General features: G+C 40.4%; 2 protein-coding genes across 4 annotated transcripts; one reads left to right on the top strand and one right to left on the bottom strand.

Moving 5' to 3' along the window:
* Positions 1 to 100: 100 nt before the first annotated feature.
* On the top strand, positions 101 to 18,706 carry tmc6b (transmembrane channel-like 6b). Of its 3 annotated transcripts, XM_086296627.1 has the most exons (22): positions 127 to 201; positions 1,272 to 1,346; positions 5,146 to 5,309; positions 8,172 to 8,302; positions 8,472 to 8,633; positions 10,268 to 10,423; positions 10,524 to 10,632; positions 10,899 to 10,983; positions 12,879 to 13,130; positions 13,759 to 13,958; positions 14,039 to 14,183; positions 14,313 to 14,468; positions 14,839 to 15,017; positions 15,113 to 15,203; positions 15,308 to 15,405; positions 15,548 to 15,643; positions 15,738 to 15,813; positions 16,696 to 16,829; positions 17,429 to 17,605; positions 17,707 to 17,785; positions 17,911 to 17,997; positions 18,099 to 18,706. In XM_086296627.1, exons 3-22 carry the CDS (start codon positions 5,254 to 5,256, stop codon positions 18,111 to 18,113), a joined length of 2,484 nt encoding a protein of 827 aa, XP_086152753.1. In that variant the 5' UTR covers positions 127 to 201; positions 1,272 to 1,346; positions 5,146 to 5,253; the 3' UTR covers positions 18,114 to 18,706. The 3 variants fall into 3 exon arrangements, with proteins under 3 accessions (XP_086152754.1, XP_086152753.1, XP_086152752.1); XM_086296628.1 differs by lacking the exon at positions 1,272 to 1,346 and having other exon boundaries at positions 101 to 201; XM_086296626.1 differs by lacking the exons at positions 127 to 201; positions 1,272 to 1,346; positions 5,146 to 5,309 and adding an exon at positions 6,774 to 8,052 and having other exon boundaries at positions 8,152 to 8,302.
* notum1b (notum, palmitoleoyl-protein carboxylesterase b) lies at positions 18,691 to 27,841 on the bottom strand. The gene is made up of 11 exons (XM_086296629.1): positions 27,111 to 27,841; positions 26,303 to 26,355; positions 26,072 to 26,167; positions 24,402 to 24,462; positions 23,460 to 23,518; positions 21,462 to 21,564; positions 21,192 to 21,383; positions 20,890 to 20,987; positions 20,650 to 20,797; positions 20,519 to 20,566; positions 18,691 to 19,767 (listed from the first exon to the last, which is right to left on the bottom strand). Exons 1-11 carry the CDS (start codon positions 27,473 to 27,475, stop codon positions 19,443 to 19,445), a joined length of 1,548 nt encoding a protein of 515 aa, XP_086152755.1. The 5' UTR covers positions 27,476 to 27,841; the 3' UTR covers positions 18,691 to 19,442.
* Positions 27,842 to 27,966: the final 125 nt, after the last annotated feature.

Raw genomic sequence — 27,966 nt, 5'->3', positions numbered from 1 at the left:
CATATCACACAATAAGGTATTAGCTTAGTTTTTCGATGAGTGAAGTAATTTATATTTTATAATTTTACTAGTTTTTATATTAAAGTGGAACCCCAGCATCCTTTAATGGTTTGTCCCCGCCGTCTAGTTTAGTTTGCCGAGTGTTATGACTGACAGCGGTCGGTTACTAAAGATAAGCGGGTTTGTTACGATTCTGAGTAGGTGAGTGAATACGTTTGGTGACTCTTTTTTGAGAGTTTAGCTGCTGTTTATTTTCATTTGCTTCTGTTTGTAATTTCTATTCAACTTGGTTAAAGTTCAACTTCAGTCTTTGGCAACTTGTCGACCGCCTCTTGTTAGAGTTTAAGCTAACCGACGGCAAAGAGAGAAGTTGGTGTTTTTAAAGGGCTCTGTGACTCTGCTCTTTTTGTTTCTGTAAGCTGTGTTCAGCAGAAAAGCCTGCGGATGTAATTACAGCGTCGGAATCTCTGAATAAGCATTTTGTTGTGTGTTGTGTTACGGCAGATTTTTTTTCAACGGTCTCCGTTTTCCCAAATTGGCAGATACGTTCAGATTAAAAGGTTGATCTGTGTTTCAGTTTGCAGTTTGGAGCTTAAAATGTTCTCACAGATAGCGCTGCTATGTTGTCAGACCGGTTGTCTGTTTGTCGAGAAGCTGATAATTGATCGCACAAGGTTGGGATGAGTCGGAGCAAGTTTACCATTTACTGTGCTGTTTAAAAAAAAAAAAAGAAAGAAAAAAAGTTGGATCTAAAATCCTCACCATAATTTCTTATCTCCATTCATAATTAAGATCAAGCTTTTATACTAGCTTTTTAATAATTAAGTAAATAGACCTCCAAGTACATTGCACTTCTTTGACCACCCAAAGTGCTTTTTAAGTATTCAGACATAGATACTGTGAGAGATGATAAACAAACATATTTTTTCTATATCTCCCAATCTTTCTTTAACAAGGAAGACGTAATAGGTGCACTACTGGCATTCATTTAAATCTGTGTTGTAGTTTGCAGTTTCTGTGATGTAGCCAGGAGTAAACCTATCATTTAGAGTCCTCTGTTCTGAATTAAAGAGACTATTGTGGGCCTGAATAACAGTGTGACTGCTGTGTGTGTGTGTGTGTGTGTGTGTGTGTGTGTGTGTGTGTACGTGCGTGCATGCCTGGCTTTGTTAATTGAATGGACATTTGCATTATTGTCTATTACGGTATGATCTTTACAGTTTTTATTGCTCATCATATGCCCATTCGCCCAACCTTTATGTCCTTTACAGTTAAGCAGAGTTGCTGCAAGAAAATCTACCTCTCTTTCTCTCCACCCTTTCACGAGGCTTCACTCAAACTTTGAGGTATTGTAATCCAAGTCTTTGTTTTGCTGCCATGTTAACTGCAGCTTTGGGCTTTGCTGCTGCCTCTTGTTGGCTTTTCTCAGTACTCACTTCTCAGTTTTTGAAAGCTGGAAGGGTGGAGAAATTCCTTTTTGTATACTATCAGACCATTTTATGATCTCATACAGTGTGTTGATTTTTGGAGTGTGGTGTCTTCATTGTGACTTGGTTAAACTCCTCTTCATGGCCCTCCAGTTGGATCTGTCCAAATGTTCGTGCTACTTTTTGAGCTTTGTAAAAGACCCTAGTTTTGTCTTTTAGCCCTTCCTGCTTTGCTTTCGTTACTCCAAAAAACCCAAATTCCCTCTCCTCAGCTTTTACTTGTGCCTTTGTATTCAGTTCAATTACAGTTGCATTTCAATCTGCATGAATGATTGTTCATATTGACCAAAACATTTGTACTATACTCAAGCAACCCTACATCAAACTCCTTGTGTGCATTTTTCTCTGGCTTATTTTGTTTGGCTGTCTTTAAGATCAACTTTGACCTCCCTGCCTGGCTCTCTGTTTGACCCATTCCCACGGTATCCTGCACTGACTGTACACTCTCAGAGGACTGCCTTAATATTAGTTGCACTTAGACATTGAAATAGGAGAAACAGTATGACAAAATACAGAGAGTGACTCAAGCTGAGCAGTGTTGTATGACCCTGCTTTGTTTGCTTGTTTGCCCTGCAGAAGTGAAAATTTGAGATAGAAATATTAGTTGCATAACAAGCAATGCGCGTGAAATGCATATGGAAAGAAATGGGTGCAGAAACATGATCCTGGAAACAATTTGGTAATCGGAAAAGTATGTTTGAAAGGGAGGGAAACCATATGTGTGCAGTAGATTGTCCTAACAGAGCCTGAAAAGAGCAAGCGCAGTAAAAAAAAAATTAAACAATTGGTAATTCGGCATTTCTCAGCCATGGAGTCATTTAGTTGGTGACTGGACTGATATGCAGAGCTCCTCCCAACTCTTTCCATGCTGCATATGTTCACACAGAACAAAAACCAAGAGAACCAGCAATCCAGGTCTTGTCTTTTGTGTTTGTGGATCATCATTCATGTGGAATGATTAAACTAAGCACCCTTTGTTTGTTGCTGGCCCAGCAGTACAGTTTCAAAGTGGCAATCACATTAAACCAGTGGCGTCCACCTGTTTTCTGCCATGCCTGACATCAGAAGCTGAAGAAAGGATGCATCCCAAAGTTTGCATTGTTATTAATAACAATGAAAAATGATCGATATTGAATTTTACTTAAAGATGCATCCCATTATTGCAGTAGCATCATGTTTGTTTCATGTTAGTTTCATTTCATATATTCTGGTTATCTGTGTCAAAAGTTAAGAAGTCGTATGATGTATATTTATATACGTCATATTAGGAAAATAAGATGATATGTACTGATTTCAGTGGCTGATATTTATCTGCTGTGTCACTGCAGATTTGCTCTGGCTAAATATGCTGGAATTGTTGAAAGAGTTGAAAATGATCAGAGGAAAAAAATACTAAAAAAGGGGGGGACCGTACCGGTGACAGGCTGTGGTGACGTAACTCGGCTCATGAAGCTCATGACAAAAACCAATGTGGCAGCCGTAAAGGATGGCGATGCCCCTGAAGCTCACCAAGTAGAGCGTGCATCCAGTGTAGTAATTCCTGATGTTGTTACTGCAGTGATCTGGGTCAGGACAGCCATTTATAATGTGTGTGTGTGTGTGTGTGTGTGTGTGTGTGTGTGTGTGTGTGTGTGTGTGTGTGTGTGTGTGTGTGTCCCTGTTAGCACTATACTGGCTCATCAAGTTTCCCTGAAGAACAAACAATATTGAAGGCCATTTATTTACATGAACGGATATCACCGGATTAAAAAGTGTGGCACATGACTGATTTTCTGGGTTGTATGTGACAAGGGTAAGAGCTTGGTAGAGAATGATCTCTTTGGTGGTTGAGCAATAGATTAGTTTGTGGGGATTTCTGAGAATGATTGGAACCTAAGTTTCCTCTTATATGAGTGTGTGGGTTTTGATAGCTTATTGAATGATAAGCTTTGCATTATCTGCTAACTGATCTCCACAGAGACATGCAAAGGAAATACTCACATGTATCATACTAGAGCATTATAGTCTTAGCAAACCAGCTCCAGCTCAGCTGTTTTTTATATTTGCTTATCATGAGCATTGTTGAGCTAATGTTTCTAGTGTGGGAGCATGTAAACAGGAAGTGGATCTAATGTTTGATGGAGTTGAAATTGTTTTCACAGATAGCCTCTGTTATGTTGTCAGACCAGTTGTCTGTTGTTTGAGAATCTGATAATTAAACCCATAAGGTTGAGATGAGTCTGAACAATCTTACCATTTATTGTGCTGTTGGGGTTTGTTTTTTTTGTTGTTTTTTTTTAAGTTGGCTCTAAAATCCATATTGTAATTTCTTATCTCCATTAATAATTGAGATACATTCAAGCTTTTATAATGGCTTTTAAATCATTTAGTAAATAGACCACTTCTCTTCTCTGACCACTCAAAGTGCTTTTTAAGTATTGTAACACAGATATTGTGAGAGATGAACCACAAACACAATTTTCTATATCACCCAATCTTTCTTTAACAAGAAAGAAGTAATAGGTGCATTGCAAGCATCCCTCAAACCACTGGACCTCATTTGAGGGAAATAATTAAAGAATAAGGACAGATTATGCTCCAAAAGTGACAAGTATGTAATAAAAAGCTGTGAGCCAGAGACAAACTGACAAAACAAACACCAACATGTATGGGTTTGCTGTTTTGTTTTTTACCACAACCATAAATATGTAAAATATGAAGACATTGTGGAGAGGTGTTTCTATTTTTTTATTATCCTACATTTAATTTTCTGTAAGTGTTATTAATAAAGCTTAGATATAATTTAGATCAGTTATAATAATGGATAGAGAAGGGTTAATCAGGGACTTTCTTGGCAAATTATTAATCAGAAAATCTTCTAAAATGATGTCAAGAGAAAAGTTACCTTTATAATAAGAACGAGGAAAAATCATTAATTATTGACCAAATTTAGATTGTAAATTGTCAGTCACTGTTACCAAAAGCCAAATGTTTTAATTTATTTTATTTTATTCTTTTAGTTTAATATCGCATTTTATCTTCCCAGATGTGTTGTGCCTCCTAGCTTTGAAGTAGGTGGAGTTTGTTTTTACAGTCAGCTATCATGTCCAAAGAGCAGAATTTATAGCTGCTCCAAGGTTAGATTACCATATGAAGCAGTTGCCCAGAAATAAAAGTAGAAAATCAGGTGAACAATGTTCCATTTAAATGGCAAACAAGCCATCGAACATGCTTCCTCAAAATCTCTTATATGACACGATCTGATAGAAAAATCGTACAATGTGTTAGTCTGTCTCTGTTCATGTGTCATTCATAAATATTCATGTCACTGGTGACACAGTGCCATCTGACTCTGGCCACAGGCCTTATTATAAACCGCACCACAGTGGAGCTCTCAGAATTGTAGACAAAGTGACACAGTTCCTCACAGCAAGTCTCCCTGATGCATCATGCAGGTCACTTTATTCTCTTTGTAAAGGCCAGGAAATGTTGACAGTGCAGTGACACTTGATACACATTTGCACTTAAGCACACCTGTAACTTTAATAATCTTTCAGGGCAAGCAGCAACAAGACCGGGGCAATCAAATTCCAAGCAAGTGCGCTGGCATTTTCTTCCCCTTTATCTCTAACCCTAACGCCCCACCTTCTAATCCTCCCCCCCTCCCCCCCCCCCCCAGGTAGAAGATCAAACACCATGGTGGAAGTAGAAGGCAGGTCTGAGCAGGCGCGGGTGTGAACCTGAGAATTACAGCTGGATACATCGAGACTGTCGGCAGAGAAGGAAAATGTCCCGAAATGTTAACTTTGACCTGAGCCACCCGCTTATGGAAGCTGGACTGGAGTAAGTGTCACTGTAGGGCTCTGTGTCACTTCATGTTACTCTTGTTTTGTTTTCACACTCTTCATTTTGATTTTGTCGATTTTTTTTTTCTTAGCGTGAAGGCCGTGAGAGCGGGAGGGAAGGCTTAAATGGGAAGGCAGATCAGACTGTACTCTGGTGCAGAGTTTTTGTCGTTTTTTTTCCTATCCTTTTCTTTTTTTTAACAATGCGACCAGCTGCTGAGCTCCACTTTATTGTCCTTGTTTCTGTTTGGTTGAACAGATCATGACTGTTTGCATGCTTGCTTCTTTTAATTCCTGTGTAGAAGTCAAAGGGAAGCGAACTTGCTGTTTGTCCTTCTAAAAAGACAAATTGTCTCTCCAGCTGGCTTAGGCGTACAGTATCTAAATCGGGAGTAGGCAACTTTTTTTTTTTTTTTCTAAGAGGGCCTGACTGACTGGTAGGGCTGCTCAATTAATCGAATTTTAATCACGATTACGATCTGGGCTTTCAACGATCATTAAAAATGACTGAGCCGATTATTAGCCCCTCCCTCATTTATCCGCGACACCTTAAAGGCCGGTCCGTGAAAATATTGTCGGGCATAAACCGGTCCTTGGCGCAAAAAAGGTTGGAGACGCTGATTAAGAGGACCCGAGGGAAGCTCGGAAAGCTAAGCAGAAGTTATTTGGAGAGTGACTGCTGTTGGTTGAAAAGAGAGTTTAAAAAAAAAAAAACTTCAGTGGTGTTGCACACTATTTTATATTATTTTTTTAAAGTCATTGTTAACCCTTTAAAGCCAGTCAGAGCAGCATGCTCCGTTTTGTGTAACTATTTTTTAAATCCCTGTAGAACCTGAACCGAGTAAGCTAGCGCAATAATTTGTTTTGCATATGAAACCGGAGGAGTTGTACTTACATCTTATGCCATCAGCTTGTCCTCGGTCACGGTTTCCTTTCACATAAAGCTTTGCAAAAATTGCATAAAAAGGCTTGCAGGAACAAAAACATAATATTCCAGAAACACGCTTTGCCGATCCGATCAGCTGTTCGTAACACTTCCCACAGTGAAACAGAGGTCAGCACGAACGATCACATGTCCGCCATTTCCTGGCCGAAACCGGAAGTGATGTCATTTTCGCGGAAATTGTAGTTTTTTACTTGTAGGCCTTAAACCTATACTGGTCATGTTTGACTTTTCTGTGTCGTTTCTGGGATGCTTAGAACTCGAATTGCACTGCTGGAAATAGTTTATTTTGATGCACCTGCTGTTTTCTTTGCAAATTTGCATCATAGGATTGTTTTTTCGTTTTTCCTGCAGTATATAAAAATTGGTGTATCTCCAAAATAAAACTATGAAGACACTCAAAATAAATTTCCTGTTGTTGTAAACTATTTTTTGCAACTTTTTTGTATTTAAAGCTTTGAGGGATAAACCTCTTAAATTTCTCCAAGTAGAAATATATGTAAAAAAATACAAAAAACGATTTTCAATTTTTTTGTAGTTTATTGCACTTTTTTTGCAATTAATGTAGTTATTATGGACTTAATGCATACATATTATTAAAATATGGGCTATAACAGTTGTATAGCAACTTGAAATGCTCCCACAAATGGCACTACAACATGTAAAAAAATAATATAAGCTCTGGCGGACTTGGTTCTATAGTAGGTCTTAAAGGGTTAAATAAATATCGTCAAATAATCGAGATCTCAATTTCAGTGAAAATAATCGTGATTATCATTTTTGCCATAATCGAGCAGCCCTACTGACTGGGATACAAGGCAAGGAACCACAGCCCCACAGCAACTAGTTAGAGACAGGACATGGTGCTGAAATATGTTAAAACTAATACATTTTGGTCAAAATGGTTTTACAATAAGCCAAAACCAAGAACCTTGTTAGAAAATGTTTAAACTTTGTGTCAGTCTGGCACACAGTCAACGTAATGCACGCATTAACTTTTATTATTTAATGCATGGCTGCATGAGTAAATGGAAACGGATAAAATATGAACAACATGGTCACATTCGTGAGTGTGAATTGTCATATTTGTCTGACATTTCTTTTTTACCATCTACGAAACATTTTGCGTATGAAAAGTTTCCCCAGACACAGACTGGTGCCCGACATATCCTCCTCTGTGTGTTTCATAATCGCTGTTGAACCTCTCTCCTGACCTCTGTACATGTCTAATTTGGATTCATTGCTCCATAAGACATGGTGTCGCTGACTTTAATTTCAGTTCCTGTGTAATCTGGCATACCATCCCCTGTTTCCTTTACTTAAGAACAGCTCAACATCCTTCCAATGAGATCATTTCTGATGAAGCTTTGAACAGTAAATGGTACAGTTAAAGAAGCAGATGCAACAATCATGTCCCATGGCAGGTCTTTTTTTGTTTGTTTGGGGGTTTTTTTTGTAAGTTCCTGGCACTTTTTTTGTCCTGTAATTTCTATGCAAAGTTTCTGGCTTGTAGCTCTTTGGGAATCACTTTGTAGGTAATTTTTGGCATTTTTGAAAGACCTTCAGGAGAACTATTACGCAAGACAACTTAAAAAAAACAATAAGCAAACTTTGGCTCCTTGGAAGCAAAAATGAGAGATGACTTGAGACTTTTACACTGGACTGTGTATTGCGCTTTTTTGTTTGTTTGTTTGTTTGTTTGTTTTGCCCAAATGTGATATAGATGGTGCAGGAAGAGGCTTGCAGCCTCCCACTCCCACCGGGGCCACTGATGACCAAGTCAGAAAGTGTTTTATCTGTAGGTTACTCAGTGGTCACTGGCCCTCAGAGCACTTTGAAGCCTTTGAATCTAGCCTAGTCTGTACCACCCTATTTCCTTTTTTTATCGGTCCTCAAGCCTGTGCGTCTCTCTGTCAGGAGCCCGGCAGATGAGGAAGGTGTTCACGATTCATTTCAGCAGCTAATTGCAGAACACCGTGACAATGGAGCAGCATCCAGTGCCTTGGAGCTGCAGCAGCTGCAGAGTGATTTGGATGAGGAGAGTCGAGGTAAAAAGAAAGACTGTTTGCATGTGATGAACTCTTATTTTTCATTTATATAAAAAATATATATTCTCTTTCTTCATGCCTAAAATGTCTTTACCACTTGTAATACCTTTCAATGCTGCGTTGAATTGCAAAGGCATCATTTTCTGTCTATTTGTTTTTCTATCCTCAGACAATATGCCATTGAGTGGCCCTGAACATGAGCATAGAAGGAGGCAGGGGGCAAGTGATTTGGAATGTGATGGTGGTGAAAGAGAAATGGACCCCATCCAAGGTGAAGGCTGGTCCTCGGACACCTTGAAAATCCTGTCCTCCATGCCCAGTCGCACCATTGGTGAGTCCTGCAACAAGCAACTATTAATCATGAGGAGAGTATTATACATAGAAATAAATAAATCAGTTTGTTTTAAAACCTTATGAGCACACTCATCTGGATTACTTTGTGTGTGTCCAACATGTGTTTTAATATAATTTTGACACTCCTCTCTAGGATTTCTGACACATGCTGATTCAGTGTGGTGACTGTTCACTTGAATCATGTCGGGCATGCAGTGCAATCCATCCAGCACTAATCACTAATAGTGTGTTGGCTTAGTCAGATTTAAAACTATGTAACAGCTGCAGAGCTCTAAGTCAGAACATTTTCACGTTTCTTTTAAAAAATGTTCTTACAACTAACTTAAATCATAAACAGTCTCACACAGTCTATATGCTGTTTTCCTTTTGTTTTTACATTATTGAAAAATATCAGACTTCTCAAACAGTTACCACAGAATGAGAAATGAGAATTGTTACCACAGTTTGGTTTATGTTGAAATCCAGTCAAAATCCTTAATGCAAAGTGTTCTAGAAGCATGTTCGCAGTAGTTTCTGAGAAATATACAGACCTAAAACACAAAATACTGTCTGAAAGTTGGTCTTGTTCTAAGAGCTTTCTTATCCCTTTTTTTTTTTTTTTTTAATTAAAAAATATTTAAATTGTAAAAAAAAAAAATGGATAAGATCGTCTTTATCTTTCCCAAAAGTTTGTTTTGTTTTGTTTGTTTGTTTGTTTGTTTGTTTTGTTCTTTTGCTTATCTGTTTGTTTTGGGTGTTTGGTTGTTTGTGTGTTTGTTTGTTGGAATAGCTTAAAAAATAAACTGATTTAAAAAAACAACTTAAAATAAATAAATGTTATTTAATGTTTTGCTGAGTGTAAAATAATTAGGTGGCCCTAGAAAGTAACTTAATGAATTCAGTATGGTATATTCTATCATATTCTAAAGTAACTTGCTAAATAAATGCTCAGTATACCACTGTAGTGGACAGGGCAGTGCTGACCAGTAAAATGAGGTACTGGTGTAGCAGGTGTTAACATGGTGTTACTGCTTGATGTAACATGGTGTTGATGTGTTTCAGCAGGAAGCATTTCGTTTATCACCTTCCTGTCTGTGGCAGTTCAGGAGAAACAGGGTGGCAATGAAGATTGCTTTATCTCTTTGCAACATGGTGCAATATTTTAAGCATGTGAAACACAACTGGGAGATTATATAGACTTAGACTATATACCAGACTTTTAATACACGCCAAGCCACCCAAAAAAGTATTTTTTTTTTTTGTAAACCTGCTAGCTTAATCTCTAAGAATGTAACATAAATTATTTATATTTATATTTTATATAAAGAGTAGCTACAGCTATAAAATAAATGTAGTGCAGTAAATGCTTTGTCTCCCTTTAGAGTTACCACACAGGCTGCGGGGAAGTAGCTGCTAGAAAGAGACGAGGTGGCTTCTGTTAGCTTGCCACAAAGTTTACAAGATGTCTGCATGATTTAAAGCTTTAGCAGTTTATCTGCATCAAACGGTGCTTCTTAATGTACTTCTTCTTTCACCCAACTTCTTGTTTGGGTGAAACAAGAAGTTGGAAGAGCTCTCTGGTTTCATGAAACTCCTTCGAGGAAATAATTGTTGTTGATCCCATTTCTGCAGGCCGCAACAGGGGAGCCATCATCTCTCAGTACTGCAACAAGACCTTGAAGCTTAGGAGACGCCGGCAGACCAGACCATCCATCCGGGACTTCTCTCCCTCCTCTAGACCGTCCATACGAAGCTACGGCATGGAGGGGGACACTACAGATGCAGAAGGTGGAGGCTGTCAGACGAGTGATGTGCACTGTTTACTCTGATTAAATTATACTGCATTAGAATGATGTAATATAAATGATGTCGCTTGTGTTTATTATAGTGAGTAAGAGGGAACGTCTGGTGAACAACCTGCAGAACCTGCCTGTGAGCGACCGGGTGAGGATGCTTCGAGGAATGCCTCTGAGTGTCGCTGAGAAGAAAGAAATCAGGCATGTTGCTCGTAGTCATCGCTTCTTTTGTGTTTTATTTATGTTTGCAGCCACATAAACTGACTGCCTGCTTAGTTCTACTCTTTCTGACATTAGCTGCACATCTTATTCTCACTGTATACTGGATTTTAAACACTGCAAATAAATGTAATGATCTACAGTCTTTGATATCATTAGAGTATTTACAAAGTTTATATTTACTGGTCTGTAAATACTCTTTCACATCATGTCACTGAAAATGATCCTTTGTTGTTTTTTGTATACAGGAATTTAGTAATGCAGAAGGAGAAACGGATACTTTCCAACAAGAAGCTTTCCTGTTGCAGTCAACTTAAATACTACATCATCATTGTAAGTTATCCTTTGTATTTCTGTGATTTTTAAATTCCTTAACAGATACAAGGAAACTAGAAACTGTTATAGTTGTGTTTCTATGTTTGCATTTTTAATAGTGAGGGGAAAAAAGATTAAAAAAATGCTTGCCCACATGGAGTTCAAAACTCACTTTAACTCGTTTGTCTTTTTTTTTTCTTTTTTTTTCTTTTGAGAGGGAAAAAGTGTCAATACTTGTATAAAACAAATACAATCAGTATTTATGTGACAAATAATATCTTGCTGTGAGGGATAAGTTTGTCCTACAAACTGCTGAGAATTGTAGAGATGACGACCCAAAGTGCACAGTTTGCACATTGTGCTCCCATCATTGTTTTCAGTTGCATCCTGTTCTCCTGCTGCGTCTTATCAATAATCAGTTTCTGGAGTATAACCTCTTTGTCATGTACTTGGATTTCTGTGTTTGTGTTTATAAGGTACTGTTCCTTCACTCATATGAACATTACTGTTAGCAAGTCCAAAATAAGAACAAAGTTCACTTGTCATTGGATGGCAGAGAGGAAGCAGAATAAAATTCAAAATAAAACTGAAAACTAAACATGAAACTAACACAGACATGAATACTAACACTTAGACAAAGGACTGAAGCATGAACATGGAACTAAGACAAAGGAAGTCACAACAAAAACACTCTGAATAGACCAGGGCTACTGATAATAATCAGCCTGAACCACAACACAAAGTAACACAAAACTAAAACCCAACAGCAGAATATTTCTAAACTAAACACAGAAGCCAAAGACTCAAAAATACCACAACTAAGACTCACAATATACCAGAACAATAAAGAAATCAATGGGAAATGCCTAAAGAAAAACTTAAGCTTAAATATATTTACTAAGAATTTGAAACTCAAATACACGAGCAATCCACATACTTGGCAAGAAAGAACCCCACAAGGCTCAGGGGCTGGTCAGCAAACACATGTCATGTTTATCTCCCATATGTGATTGATTGTGTAAATTGTCAGTACTTGGCTAGTGCAAGATTAAAAAATTAAGTTCTGCTCTAACCACATTTCAAAGCATAAAATCATATATGAGCATATCTGTCTCCTCTGCATTCCTTCCTCTGTTTTTTTTAATTTTTTTTTTTAAGTTTAAGCTGGGTTATTCTTGTCAGGGTCACTGAGGTGTGATAACATGGAAACACAAATGAAACTCATAAAATGCACTGTGGATAAATGTGCCCAAGGTCCTGAGGTGTAGAGGAGTGTGGGGTATAGGTGTGATATTGTGTAATGTGCAGCTTGTTACTTTGCAAAACGTTTTCTACAGAAATTCCAAGTTACTGACAAAATGTAAACCCTACCTGAACCAAAGAAGCATTTGAGTCGCGACACAAGCCTTTCAAACTTTAGCTATGTAGTAAATGTAGCATGATATCTACAATGTGTAAGAGTGCTTATTCATTATGTGGTAGTAAGGGACAGGTTATTAACTCTGCTTTAAATGTCTGCAGCGCGGGGGGGGAAGCGTTCGACCTGTCTTCATGGTTTTATATGTAACAACTGCAAGATCTGTCTCCATCAAAACTTCACAATTCATCCTTTTAAGATCCTATAAAACATTATTTAATATTAAAGATTTATTCAAGGTGCTCTAAGGGTGTGACATGCTATTGTAAATGTGTCACATGAAAATGGAACATTTGACTTTCATGTTGCAGCTGGGGTGGTTATTTCCTGTAGGTGTTCCTACCAGTGTGATTGCTCTGTTGCCCAAGCGTTTATGACTTTCTATATGAGTCACAGCGTCTCAGAAAACCACAAACACACGTCCAGTTTGTCTTGTGTTGCTACAGTGATTTATTTATTTTTTCCACCTGACTTTTTTTAAACTGTCTCCTTCCAGGCTGCAAGAAAGAGCTGGTACAGCTGGTTGTCCTTCCTGCACTCTCTCCAGCCGTGGCAAACGCTGCTCAAGAGAGTGAGCGGGCGTTTCGGGACTGGAGTCCTCTCGTACTTTCTCTTTCTCAAGACCCTAGTCTTTTTTAATGTCTTCCTGTTCCTGGTTACGGGTGCGTTCCTGGTGCTGCCTCAGGCTGTGCATCCTCCATACCGGAATACGACATCATTCTCTGGACTGGAGCTCCTCACTGGAGCAGTAAGTTGTCTGCTGCATGTTCTCCCTGTTTTTGCGTGGGTTCTCCCCGGCTTCCTCTCACAGTCCAAAGACATGCAGTTAGTGGGGATAGGTTAATTGGAAACACTAAATTGCCCATAGGTGTGAATGTGAGCGCAAATGGTTGTCTCTGTCTATGGGTTAGCCCTGCGACAGACTGGCGACCTGTCCAGGGTGTAACCTGCCTCTCGCCCTAAGACTGGGATAGGCTCCAGCACCCCCCCATGACCCTGAAAAGAATAAGCGGAAGTGGATGGATGGATAGATGGATCGATCAACTGAGGAGTTGCACCAAGGCCTAGTATAAGATAAATAAGGATAATTTTGCACTGAACTATACAAAGAAACAATACAATCAAACATAATTTTAGCTGCTTGATTTGGAAATGAGCATAACAAATAGCATTTAAGAATTTGATATGTTCCCTTATTTACAGGAAGTGTAGTAATAATAAGAACAAAGACGAAAAATTATTTTTCCAGGCAGTTCCTGTTCCCAAGTTGGAGCAATGCAATTTGTTAACCTTTCACTGTGTTTGTTTATTTATATTTGCCTGTACTTGCTTGTAAAGTACAGCTAAAGAAGTTTCTGTTCTTGTGTTTGTCTCAGGGCTCTTTCTCACATACCGTTATGTACTATGGATACTACGCTAACTACACACTGCCTAGGCGCTCCAGGGATGAAGGGGGAGGACAAAATGCCTCCACATTGACAAGTGACTCACAGCAGTTCTCTTACAACATGCCTCTCGCATACTTTTTCACCATTGGAATGGCATTTTTCATCACATGCATCATCCTTGTATACAGGTACAGATAAAAACAGACCTCATACAACTGTATCCACATCAGTCTTGCTTTTTTGTTGTTTACACGTCATCTCCCAACAGCATGTCGAAAACATTTGGTCGGAGCTTCAGAATCAACAAATCTAATAGTATCTTGACTATGAAGACCTTCAGCTGCTGGGATTTTAAAGTCATCAAGAAAAAGTCTGTTCAAATCATGTCTGAAAATATCGGCACACAGCTCAAGGTAAGCATGCAAACAAACACGATGCTCGTTCACATTGTAGACGCTGACTGGCAGGAATGTGCTGACCTGAAACATTCATTGTGGTCTGTATCTCTCCCTCACACCATCATTCTCCTGCCCCCTCACCAGGAGCTGCTGGCAGAGCTGACTCAAAAGCATACCAAGAGCACTTTCTGCAAAAGGTTCTGTAGGCTGATGGTTCATGGAGTGGCATGGACAATCTGCATAGCAAGCACCACTGGCTGTATGGCTGGCGTTTACTACTTCTCTGAGTTTATCCACAAGGTGAGGCTGGATGGATTGTCCTCCCCAGTGTGTCATAAAGTCTTTGTTCCATATGTCTCTTTAAACAGGGAGCTTGTTAACACGGGATGTACTTCCTGTATATCACACAGATTAGTGACTAGGTGCACGTTTTCAGCATCACAGTAATATCTAAATATCTCCTGCTGCTTCTAAAATGAATTTAATCTATTTATACATCTTATATTTCCCACTTTTCTTACAATTTCATTCATTTCAAATTTATATACATCTATGATTATAGTCAGGTTCAGTCATGATATGTATCGACTAAAAATATTGCTCAATCAAACCAATACTTTCCAGTAATGTAACTGAACAGCTTATCCACACCTTGTTTCTTCCTGCTTAGGACCTGCAGCAAAACCATCGTAATCTTGACGTGAACCCTTTGATGAAAGAGGCCAAATTGTTGTCTCTGCCTACGGTGGTTTCTGTTATTAACCTGCTGTTACCTGCCCTGTTCAACCTCGTCGGCTGGATGGAGACCTACGAGTCACCTTCTGTTTTTGCATATGTCGCCATTGGCCGGTACGAGCAGAGCATTATGTGGTTGAGTAATGTCAGAGGTTAGAGTACAGAACTGATGGATTTGGTTGTTAACAGTCTCTCTCTGTGTTTTCTAGGAATTTGATGTTGAAGATGAGCATGCTTGGAGTTCTCTGCTTCCACTGGCTGGGTCGGGTGGCTCCTGAATACAAAAGCATTGGCCTGACGGTAACATAAACAAGAAATTACACTTTGAAGCTACCAGAGTAGACAACTGTGTGAATAAAGGGTTTCTAATCACAAGTTTGTTTTGACTATGTCTGTTATCTCAGTGCTGGGAGGATTTTGTGGGTCAGGAGCTTTATCGCTTCCTGCTCATGGACTTCATCTTCACTCTACTGGACACGCTGTTTGGCGAGTTACTTTGGAGGTGGGTCACTTCAACAAGTTCTTTCTTGGTTTGTCTTTTTTTTCTGTCATTAAATGTAATTAAACTTTTATCTCTTTATGTACTTTTAGTCAAGTTCTTTTATTACATTAACTCATCTCATGTCTCCTCTGGCCTTTGGCAGGTTGTTTTCTGAAAAGGTGCTGAAAAGGAAGAGGAAACCAGTGTTTGATATCGCCAGGAACGTTCTGGATCTCATCTATGGACAGACATTAGCCTGGTACAATTCTCTTTAGATATGCACACAGTGAAGTGGCCCTGCTGCGACAAGCTCTTCATTCTGATGGATGAGAATTATGTTTGTGTTTCTTCAGGTTGGGAGTTCTCTTCAGTCCAGTCCTGCCTGTGGTGCAGATTCTCAAACTATTTCTGGTCTTCTACATAAAGATGGTAAATGCACAAAAGAGACACTGAAATTCAAAAAGAAAATCAGAAAAAACTTGCTCAAGGTGGAACTGTTTTTTGTTTGTTGTTGCAAAAGAGTTAGTGAGAGCTAATTAGAGGTACAGGGTGGTGGTGTGACAAAGAACCAAACAAAACAAAAAGGAACTTATAACAGAAGGGTAATAGTTAAGCCTGACTCTTAACCATCAAAGGTGAAAAAGCAGCATCCTGCCAGTGTCTCAAAATACTTGCAGTGTGGCGTTCGGGGAAGTGAATTATTACTGTCTCGCCAAAACTCCTGTTGTTTTGCAGGTGTGTCATGCAGAGGAACAAAACAAGCACGTTACAGACCTCAACATTACAAGAAATAACATAAATATCCTGTAGCACAGGACATAATACCAGGAAACCTTAAAATCTGGATGCAAACTGGAATGAGGCCAAAGGCACGTTGTTCACTTGAAAGCACAGCTTAAGCTTGACTTTCGTTTTGACTTTCGTTATAAACCAGCTGCCTGGAGCCTGATTGGGGTGCTGGCTTGGGCCCTCCTCCAGTCAGGCTCTGGGCAGCTGTAGAAGGTGGGATAAGGCAAAGCAGAGACCCGTGTGCAGGCAGCTATCCAGGACGGATCTGCACACACCAGTTATTATACAAAATGGTTAAATCGTGTGTTCACATGTCTGTAGACTCATTGTTCGATTAATTAAGCAGCAATGTAGCCTTAAAATATTGTATGTCGTCTCTGCTGTCTTACCTTTAATTTGCCTGTAGACACTGAGTTCAGTGGGACACATCTTCACTGTCAACCTTTCTCCTGAACCTCTGACACTTCTTATGAAGGCATTGACCTCTGACCCCAGCTCTTGTGTTATTTCTTTATTCCACAGAGCAGTGTGATGTTGAACTGTCAGGCCCCCAGGAAGCCATACAGAGCCAGCCAGATGACCACCATCTTCATCACTCTCCTTTGCATCCCCTCCCTCCTCGGCGCCTCCGTGTGTGTCACATATACCATGTGGAGGTACTCGCAAACAGGCAGCTCAAAGAGGATTTAACCCCCTCCTTTTCTCTAGCTACTACATCTGCAACTCTGGCATGTTCACATCAACATTAATGCTGCATGAATGAAACCAGGTCACTTATCTATTCCAGTGAAATCACAAATGCAGAATAATCCTAAAAAAAACCAACCTGCAGCACAGCACAATCTGCGAAGCACTTTATTAAGCAAACAGTAGCTTTTTTGTGTCAAACTGTTCTTCAAAGAGCGAATGGGTTTGATTTTGAAGAACAGATTGGTTCTCAGCTCTGAGAGTAACCCAGAACTGATAATGTTCTCAGTCCAACAGCTGGAAACCTCAATGGAAACCTTGGCATTTAAGTGGTCGCCTTGAGGAGATCGTGTTTTTGACACTAAGAGGGAGGCAGGTCCCTGTAATGTGACTGTATCCCTAAGAGATGAATAATAGATACAAACACACATGTGAGCTCAGCCTTAGTGAAGGGTTAGTTTCAAAAAACTTTTTCCAACAATAAGAAACAGAACTTGATTCGTCTTTTGTTCTCCGGCCTGCACAAATACTCGAGGCATTCACACATCTGTTGTTTCTGTGTCTTCAGCATCACACCGTCTACATCGTGTGGTCCGTTTCGTACGCTTGACACAATGTTTAAGGCGGGAAAACACTGGATGGAAATACTGGAAAAAGATAATCCCAGCCTGTCCGTGCTGTCCAAGGCTCACACATATTTTGTGGAAAACCCATTTTTCCTGTTTGTGGGAGCAGGCATCTTTCTGTGAGCACACACACACACACACACACACACACGATCTATATCACTGATAGCAGTGTTATCTTTTTAAACACTTGATTGTTTTGTGATTTTCTGTTGATCAGGATAGTGATCTACTTCCATAGTCAGGTGGTGGACGGTCAAAGGAAGATCATCAGTTTACTCCAGGATCAGATACAAAATGTAAGGCACCACCTAGTGTTCAAATACAGATCTTGGGGGTTTTTTCAGTCCAAGTTTACCACAGTGCTAGGATGTTATACACTGAAATGTATTTGTACTTTTTCTTTTTTCCTGCGTGTCTTCAGGAGGGAGAAGATAAAAAGTTCTTGATCAATCGGCTGCAGTCTGTCCACAAGCAGAAACAAGATGCTGGAAAACATCTTAAAAGCCAAGTCAGTCACCTTTATAACCACCAACATTTCTAATGCTACAACACCAGACTGCACATCCAACCTTTTTCTTACCTTCCATCTTATTTCCTTTCTTTTTTTAGGACTCTACATGTTGAGGCAGCTGATTCTCCAGAAGACAAACCTCAGTCCACCAAGCACAGAAATTTTAAACCTGTGTGGATAAAACTGGAATACTAACCAGGAACTCAAAATCACTATGCAGCAGTAGATGTTTCATTTTGCCAAACGCAGATTGTTGAAGTGTGTGTAGTTAGAAGGAAAAGGGACTGTTTATTTATCTACATGAATGTTACTTGTGATGTTGCTGGTTTACTTTAAAGATGCACAGACTGATAAAGAGTTTAAGAAAAGGCAGCGTCACAGTGGTGGGATATGAGAGGGAAAGAAGAGAACAGTCTGAGGAGCTCAACAAGCGGATGAAACAGGTAAATCTTTCTGTAATAATAAAATGGGCAGCATAACAAGAAATCTTTAGCCCTTCCTTTTTTAGAAGCACTTTTATAGCAAATGTGAACAAAAGTTTATTATTACTGGAAAGATATTCTACCGTGTGTTAGTATGTATGCTGTAGCTGGATTTATTACTTGTTGGTGTGAGTGTGTTTATGTTGTAAATGATGTTATTATTTTTTTTCTTGGGTGATAACTGCCACTGTTCTGTTTTGTAAGTAAATTATCTTTTTGTCATATTTCAGCGTGTATTTGTCTTTATTAGTGCGTTTTTAAAGGAGTGGGCACTACTACCATACAACAAAATATAAGGCTTACAGCCTGAAGAACAGTATGGACATAATGCACTCTACAAGCATACACTTTTCTTTCTTTCTTCTTTTTTTTTTTTTTAAACAAACATGCAGGTAAAAAGCCAAATATGTAGTTGGTGGTATGTAGGTGGTTAACTGTGTTTGACCATAAGGAAATATAAAAAGATCTCTTCAGTAGAAAAATAAATAAATCCTTTAACCGTGGCCTGAAGAACAAAGTAATATTTCATCTTTATATCAGTAAATATTACCCATTAAATTATCTTTTCCATAAAGAGAAAAAAAAAGCAGCATATTTGGTGAAGGGTTGAAACAGCAGCACCGTAGATGGGTTTCTGAACTGGATATTTTAGAGGTGAGCACCAAGTCCCACAAAGAGCATGCTGGAAAAATCCAAAACAACAAACTGGGAAGTGTTTCCAGTCTTTCCCATCAAAACTCCGGAGACGGACCTGCACATATAAATGATACAGTACATAAAACTGCATATTTATGGAGGTTATGTTGATCTGATGTGATCTCATATACTGTAGTTTAAGAGCTCAAACACTGGTTTGATTGTATTCAGCTGAACGATATTGTCAAAACTCATGAGGCACTTTTGTGTGTTTATTTTGTTGGTGGATATCTCAGTTTTCATCCACTCTTCTGAAAAAGTGTCTCAGTTCCCGTTATTGAGCATGCCCAGTAGCTTCTTGGGCTCCATTCCCTGCTGCTGAGCCATCTTCTGCACGTCAAAGCCCATGTGCTTCAGGAACTGGATGACGCTCATCTCTTGTCCTGTCAGCTGGTCCCGAATGGTCGGGCAGGAGGGGTTGCAGTGCGGCCACGGGCAGCTGTCGATCAGCTGTAGAAGGCAACCTCTCACGGGAGGGGTCACGTGGCTGTGGCTGCTGTTGATGTGGAGGTTGTGATGGAGGCTGCGGTCCCAGCAGTGGAGGGCTCTGGGGAGGGAGATTCCTTTCACTCGGATGTCCGTCCAGTCCCTGCAGTGATGGGAAGACCAAAAGTGATGGAGCAAAGGTTACTAAGATGAAGAACAGTCCACAGGAAAAGTGCGCTCAAGTATAAGAAACTGATGATTCATGAGTATTTCATAGTTTGATTTCTCAAGTTCATTTAGTAAAATTCATGGAGACACAAGTTGGAGGGGACGGGTATGGATCCCTGCCTTATGTCCAGGGAAACAGACAACAAAAGTACCTCAGTTTGTTAGTCTGGGAAACTCTGGGACAGTGAGGTGCAGCACAGGGACCTTTTTAGTTTGACAAACTAAAATCATTCTTTTTGGGAATTCCCAAAGAAACTGACAAGTGCAGATTCATATAGATGATGTGGAAAATTAAAAAGTTCTTAAACAAAAGTTTCTTGGTGTGATGATAGATGATAAAAAAAAAAGCTGGAAGTCCCATATAAATCATATACGTAACAACATTTCAAGAAGTATTTCAATTTTGAGTGAAATCACTCCACGTTCTCTATTGTTCAGATTTCACTGTATTTGCTTTACAGTGCAGAGGTTTGGGGCAATACTTATAAATGTTCGCTGTCATCAGTCTTCATATTGCAAAAAAAGGGCCATAAGGATAATCCATAAAACTGATTACAGAGATCACACAAATCCACTATTCTTAAAATCAGAAATACTACAATTCACAGATCTGGTTCATTTTCTCACTGTGCAATTTATGTATAAATTTACACTATTTATCTATCTATGGTTTGATTTTTACTTACGCTCTCGTGATGAGCTCATGAGACAGGCATGCCGGTGCAAACATCGCCCTGTCAATCAGAAAGAGCAGAGTGTCAGAAAAACTGAAGTCTTATCATATCTGTGAGCGTGTATGAGCGTTTTTCTTCCTTACGTTACGTCACGAAGCGTAAGCCTCAGCTCCTGCCCCAATTTCTGGATGTACCTCCACTGGCCCTCGTGGATGGGCTGTCCGGTCAGGTGGATGTTATCGACCGTCAGCTGGGCCTCGTCGAAGAGCCACTGCGCCACAAACACCGGGCCTGCAGGGTAGAGAGGACGTTCCGTGGGTCAGACTTTAAATTACGCATCATCTTCTGTCTAGCTGAGAAGCTCGGGGTGTGTGGTGACTCACTTTTTAATGTGGGGTAGACTTTATATCCAAAGAAACAGTTCCACTCCTCTCCCATGTGAGCCTGCCTGCAGCTCTCTGGCACCAGTCCTCCCCAGTACCTGCACAAAGATAAACCATCGCACATTTTCCAAATCTATCTGGCCGTCCCTCCCACAGTTCTTGGTTGTAGCTTCAATCCTTCATTCATTCACTGCTTCATGCTACTACACAGGGATAGTATTGGCTAAATAAAAAAAACGTTTAGACACTCTGGTGGAAAAAAAAGTCACTATATCACTCCTTGAGCATCGTCGTCATCTTACCTGATGCCTCTCTTTATGGCTTCAGTGGGAGCACAGCTGATTGTATCCAGGCAGTCTGTGAATTTGTACTGTTTGTTATCCAGGAACCATCCAGAATCAGCCAAGCCCCTGACCTGCACCCCTGTATATCCCTGGGTCTCCAGCTGCTCTGCAACCTGGTCCACATTCAGCAGGACACCTGTCCCACCGGCACTGGAGACACAAACAGTGAGTTAACAGTGAGCAGCCGCCTTTGGTGAAGAGCACGGAGGCACATGAAGCTGAACTAACCTGCTGCCTGCCAGGAGCAGAACCTTGGCGTTTTCTAGCCCGTTTGTCAGCAGCTCCTTCACCACCTCCTTAATGATCAGAGAGCCCATGAACGCATAATCACCTGAGAATAAATAGAAATAAAATATGAATAGAATATAAATGAATATAGTTATTTATAAACATGAGGCCACATGGCACACTGAAGCCTGGATTTATACTTAGTCATGGAGACAGGCAGCTGAGTAGTCTTGAGCTTACAGTATAAAGTGCCTTGAGGTGACTTGCTGTGATTTGGTGGTATATAAATAAAAGGAATTGAACTGAATGACCTCACACAACACAAAGGATCTACTGTTTTAAGACTGTTGATGCAGTAGGCTGTACTCAGGATGTAGAGAGTGTAGACTGAGATAGGAGACCTTGGCCTTCATATCAGATCAGGAGAGACAGTATAAAGAGAAAAAAGGTAAAGGGATAGGACCATAGACTGTATATTAAAAATGGATAAAGCCTCCTGATGTGAAAAGTGAAGCGGCTTAAACCTACATTGTTTCTAATGGCCAGCAGGGGGCTTATTTTTGTCTGGAAAAAGAGTTTGTTTCTTATAAAATAAATAAATAAATAAATAAATAAATAAATAAATAAATAAATAATGCACTAGTATGAAGTCCCAATGAATACATCATGATGCTAATTTTATAATTTATGGTCCCTGTTAGAATTCTTCTTCACAATGATAGGAAGAGCCGACATCGAAGGATCAAAAAGCAACGTTGCTATGAACGCTTGCCGGACGCTTGACACCAGAAGCGAGAGCCCGCTCGGGGGCTCGTCTCCCCACCTCACCGGGTAAGTGAAAAAACGATAAGGGGTGGCTGTAGCTCGGGAGGTAGAGCAGGTCAGCTGCTGATCGGCTGGTGGTTCGATCCCTGGCTCCCCCAGGTTGCATGCCAAATATCCTTGGGCAAGATACTAAACCCGACTTGCTCTCCGATGAATCCATCAGAGTATGAATGCATATGAATGATAGCTAGAAAGCACTCACTGTTAGAGACAAAAAGGATAAAGTGGCAACTTTATGATTGATAAGTCACTAATGATTATGGATTGTGTCTTTGTTTGTCATCATAGGTTGTCATGAGAACTGCATAGCAACGATATCCTATGATTTAAAAAAAAAAAGAAGAAATCTCAATATTTTGTAAAAAAGATCGACAGCATAAATAACTGTGTAATTGTTTTTTTTGTATTCCTTTGTACATGTATACATATATTTATAGATAGTAACAAATTCATCCCCTATTTATTCCAACATGTCCACACTTTGCACTGCTGCACATATAAATGCTATGTGTGCTGATTTTGTCAGTATTGTCTGTTGTCGAACACTGAGAGCAAAGAAATAATTGCAGCCCAATTCAACAGGGTCAATAAAGCTTATATTAATTACTTTAAATTATTTATAAATGTCGTGATAATGTCATAGATTTCTTATCGTAGTAAGTGAAGTGAAAATCTGTGACAACCCTGGTCTACGGGTTAAGTTGAGGGCACAGCGAGTTACCCAGAGGACTTCCACATGGGAGACTGAGGCCTGTTCTGTGTGAAGCCAAAGTCAGCAGGGACTTGTTTTTATTCGTGTGTATGAAGCTCGTACACGTGTGACGAAACACAAAAGAGAGGAAAGAGTTGCAGGAGGGGTGAATATTTCTCCAAATGCTGTATTTCGCCTCCTTTTATTGATTTCTGCAGTTTTAACAGATGAGTGAATGTGGGTTGGTTTGTAACGCTGTAAATCAAAGATGTTTTTCCAAGTGCCTGAAACGCATCTAAAATAAAATATAATGAGGTTTTCAATAAACCAGAAGAGGAAGCTAAAAAATTTATAGATCTGAGAGCTAAAAGAGGCTCCACACACGAAGCCCTTTGACTCCACTGATAAATCTTTCTTTATAAATCCTTCTCTTAACCAGAGCCACAAGCTCACACACTGAGCGATCACGCACTGGGTCTTACTTTGATCTGTCTTCGGGGTGGCTCCGCTCCACACGTCGCTGGAGCAGTACGGGATGAACCTGTGGGGGGCGCGGGAGAGAGACAAACACTGTTAGGAGAACACAGGCAACCTGGAATCGCAGCCAGACTCGTTTAGACATTTAGATTTGATGATGCTGACAGATTAAAAAGCCCCGTTGGCTGTGTGACAGTAGACAGAACACAACAAGCACAAGTGTGTGCAGACAGCCGGGCAATAATGACAAAAACAACATCACTGTGTATCTTATATTGTATATATTCTAAATGAAATTATCAAGAAATGCAAGGAAACTTGCAAATAAACCATTTAAGCTTAAAAGGGTGTTGGCTATGCTAAATTCCAGCTCCATATGTTCATTTTTTGACACACTACTGAAGATGCTTTGCTTTATTTCTATGATTCATTCCTACAGTGTGATAGGATTGGGCTTAACATTCTACATATTTCATTATTTTTGGCTATCTATGCTGAATATATGCTGACCCCATCACTCCTCCACCACTGTAACTGTATATAAAAGACAAAAAATGGAAAGCTTTCCAATAATTAATGCTATTTGTAACTTAGTATCAAATTTAAACAGCATAGTTCTAGGCAATAATCTTCTTTAGTATGCTAAATTTGCATTAACCCATGAGAAGTAGTTCACTGTCTCAAGTATCACCTCAGCCATGGCAACACTGACTCCATTTCTTTCAAATTAGAGCTTGTACTTCAAAGTAAAAGTATATATTTATCACAGAGAAGATCACAAACTGAAAATATTCATATGAAGCAACCAAAATGTTAAAAAACAAACAAACTCATTAACATAAAGATTTTAATTCTGACAGAAGTGAAGGAATTATCCCTGAAAAAAATGAGAGGGAAAATGCACAAAAGCATTAAATGTACAGAGAAGGAGCGGCATGCTTTCTTACACCATGTTGGCGTTCCACCAGTGAGGGTTTTCCTCCGGCTGTGGAGACAAAATTCCCCTTCCTGTGAAAGGAGGGAAGATGGATGAGATGTGACATGATGGTAACTTTATAGATAAACTGTAAAGTTAAAGAGGTCAGAAAAAGGTAAGATGTGCTGCGACAATTCTTTAATCCTGCTTTGTGTTTTACCGTTGAAGGTAAACAGTCGTTAACTTTCTCTGCTTTGGTCAGCATTTACATGTAGGCACTAAAGAGCCTGTGTGGCTGCTGCACTGGCCACCAGTGTAAAGTATACAGAGTCTGAGGGAGAGACTCATAAACAAACAAGGAGTTCCCTGATGGTTGGAGGGAAACAACCAGAGAGTTTGACTCACGATGATTAGTGCGATCTCAGCTAAAGTGGAAACGCAAACACTTCAATGGATCTCATTCATTCAGAGGAAGTTTTTATTTCCTGCTGAGGAAAGTGAAGCCTCTGTGAGGCTGTGCAGAGAATTCACAAGATCTGCTCAAACCAGGGAACGCCTTCATGCCTGGCTATAATCACAGAACATTTCATTAGGTACAACTCCTCATTAAAGCAAATATCGAATGGGCAAATCACAGTGCGTTTTGGCATGTGGACAAAATGAAGGCGACCTGATGAAGTTCAAACCGAGCATCAGAATGGAGAAGAAAGGTGATTTAAGCAGCTTCTTTAAGTTATTATTGGTGCCAGATGGATTGGTCTGAGTATTTTCTGAACTACGGATCAACTGGGATTTTCCCACAAAACCATTTCTACAGTTTACAGAGAAGTGACCCCCCAAAATAAAAACTATCCAGTCAGTAGTTCTTTGGATGAAAATGCCATGTTGATGCCAGAGGTCAGAGGAGAATGGACAGGCTGCTTTGAGCTTTAGCAGTAACTCAAATAACCTATTGTTATGAGCAAAGTATACAGAGGAGCATCTCTAAATGTGCAACATGACGGGCTTCGGCAGCAGAAGACCGCACTGGGTGCCACTTCTGTCAGCTAAAATCGTGAAACTGAGGCTACAAATCAAAAACTAGTATAAATTATGCTAAAGGTATTCATTTAATTTAAATAAAGACAATATTCTTGAGTGTTTCTTGTGGTCAGTGGTTTGATCCCCGTCTGTTTAACTCTGAAAGTTTATTTGAGCAAGATACAACACTGTATGTCTATGTAGGTTCTCTCTCATCCACTGCATGAAAGTCAGGAGTGCTTAAAAAGCAACTGGGCTTCTTTAGGTTCCTGAAAAAGTTTTCCTTTTCATCCAAGAGGATGTGTCGGTTCTTCAGAAGTACATACAACTAAATACAGTATCTTGCCCAAGGAAACTTCTAGAGGTTAACAGGTGGAGCCTGTTTTGGTCTGCTTGCTTTATTTATTCAGACAGCAGTAATTTTCATTAATTGTCTATTCTAATAACTACAGCTGTTCTGGCTCATGATAACAAGCATTTTTGTTATTTAATGGAGTTTTACTACAGTCAGCTTCCAAGGACACTTCATGATGATGGAGAGGAAGAGAAGCAGTGCCATGTGTCAATTTGGGCAGCCTCGGAAAAGCAAAAGAAATTGCGAGCTGTTAGTAAATGAGCAGCCAGATAGAGACGGCAATGTGTAGAAGTGGATTCTGCAAGCACACACTGTAGGGCCTGTACCTGTTCTGGTTAGTGGCCACTTGGTGGAGCTCATCAGTCTCCTCATCGTCTCATACCTGCTCTCACAGGTCTGACTGTCGAAGCAGTACCATCCACCTGAACCACACACACACACACACACACACACACACACACACACACACACACACACACACACACACACACACACAGGTTACAAATAGCTGCACTGAGTTCCCCGTGTGGTCTGAATCAGGTGTATTTCATCCTCACCTTCCAGGAACAGCAGCCACCTCTTGCTTCCTTTTGACTCCTTGATGTAGTAACTGCACAAGAACAGCAAAACAAAGCAGCGTGAAGGCGCTGATGTATTCACACATTCATGAATGGATTCAAACAGTCTCCACACACTGGGGATGCTTCCTGTTATCCTGAGCTGACAGATCTGGCTCTGATTACTAAGCTTCTCTGTAGGAGCCAGGGTACTGCAGACCCGCACATGTCCGGTTGTGTTTTTTCACATAGCGACAGGAAACTCACCATGCTGCTGGCAGCACACGAACACTCACACTTGATGCGGGTGGCATATCGAAAGAGTCATCTCATTCACAGCGATTTAATTCATATTTGGCCCACAATATATTATAATCTACACTTGGAACAGAGTTTAAAAACTTTGACATTGAGTGGAATTAACTGGTGATCCCATAAAGCTTTGAACTATTATTAGTTATAATCTTTGTTGTCATTACTCTTAATTTTGCTATATCGTAAAGTCGCCAGAGCAAGAATAAATGCCCCTCTCTCTTCCTCGCTCGCGCTCTCCCTCTCGTGTACGCGCTAATTTGCAGCGTGCATGGCGCTCTCTCTGATCTGATCCTTTGATCCATTTTGGTCACATCCGGAGTGACACGGGAATGGAGCACACGGATCTAAACCAGTAGTAAAACGCAGATCGGGTGTTGGGTGTATCTGCCCCTCCGTGTCTCAGATTCTTACCAATTAATGACAAAACTGTGGTTTTAAATCACGCCTGTAGGTCATTAAGAAACTCTGAAGAATCTGCAGGCCATTCACTTACCCTGCAGGTGACCCGTCGTTGCAAGTCACGGACACGTTCTTCAAAAAGTGCAGCTTCATGTCCTGGTCCAGCTTTTGCGCAGAGCACGGATAGAGTGACTGCGCTAAGTTCTTTATCTGCACTACAAAGTTGTCCATGTTGCCCTCCACAGCTGTGAAGTCTAACGGGAAGCTTTCTGCTCCTTCCACCCGCTCCCTGTACGGCGGGGGCGTCTGCTGCTGCTGCTGCACCCTCCGTGTTTGCGCCCGACCGCCGCGCACTCTCCTCGCCTCCACCGGTGCGCTCAGGTGGATGAAGAGCAGCAGCAAGCAGGAGCGCACCGCGGACAGTCCAAGTGAGTTTCTCGCCACACCACGGCTCTGCATTTCTAATTATTACTGGAGAACGTTCCTCGCGTGTTTGCGTGGACTCTGAAGAAAACACAGCATATCCTATGAGTGGGTAGATCGACGGGAAGTTCTTCGAAAGCGCATGGAGAGTTCAAGCAAACGGTCTCCTATACCAGCAGTGCTGGGTAAAAACAGCTTATGGGTCTCCATGGTGCCCTGAGAGATGGGTATCTGGATTCAAAATCATGCAAAATGCGCGTGCAGTTCCAGTTCATTTCCTTAAATCGCGTGCAGTTCGTCCAGTAAACGGGTTCTTCCGTGCGTAAAAATTTCTGAAGTTCCGTCCAGCTCAGTCTATCCAGTGACCTGTTGCCTTTTGGTTCAGGTCTTATAAGCTGCGGATGAAGAGGGAATTTATTTGAGGTCCTCCCCTCTCCTCCCCCCGTCCCCCCTGCCTGCCCCCGTGCTTCTCACTCCCGCGGGCCAATCGTTATTATCGTTGGCGGATGCTCCTTGCGGGGCGTGGG

The sequence above is a fragment of the Aulonocara sp. 'chitande type north' Nkhata Bay genome, linkage group LG6, assembly GCF_057382095.1.
Source record: "Aulonocara sp. 'chitande type north' Nkhata Bay isolate Kocher_YH1m ecotype deep benthic linkage group LG6, A_spYH_male_GT1.1, whole genome shotgun sequence".
NCBI classification, from domain to species: domain Eukaryota; kingdom Metazoa; phylum Chordata; class Actinopteri; order Cichliformes; family Cichlidae; genus Aulonocara; species Aulonocara sp. 'chitande type north' Nkhata Bay.
This window is presented reverse-complemented; position numbering and strand designations above follow the sequence as displayed.

Excerpts from the sequence above, each read along its gene's own strand:
- notum1b (XM_086296629.1), bottom strand. The coding sequence starts at position 27,475 with ATGCAGAGCCGTGGTGTGGCGAGAAACTCACTTGGACTGTCCGCGGTG. Across the intron at positions 21,384-21,461 it reads CTGCTCCTGGCAGGCAGCAG|TGCCGGTGGGACAGGTGTCC; the intron begins GTTAGTTCAGCT and ends TTGTGTCTCCAG. Across the intron at positions 20,798-20,889 it reads AGTCTACCCCACATTAAAAA|GCCCGGTGTTTGTGGCGCAG; the intron begins GTGAGTCACCAC and ends TCTACCCTGCAG.
- tmc6b (XM_086296626.1), top strand. The coding sequence starts at position 7,978 with ATGGTGCAGGAAGAGGCTTGCAGCCTCCCACTCCCACCGGGGCCACTG. Across the intron at positions 14,184-14,312 it reads ATATCGGCACACAGCTCAAG|GAGCTGCTGGCAGAGCTGAC; the intron begins GTAAGCATGCAA and ends CCCCCTCACCAG. Across the intron at positions 15,018-15,112 it reads GCATATGTCGCCATTGGCCG|GAATTTGATGTTGAAGATGA; the intron begins GTACGAGCAGAG and ends TGTGTTTTCTAG.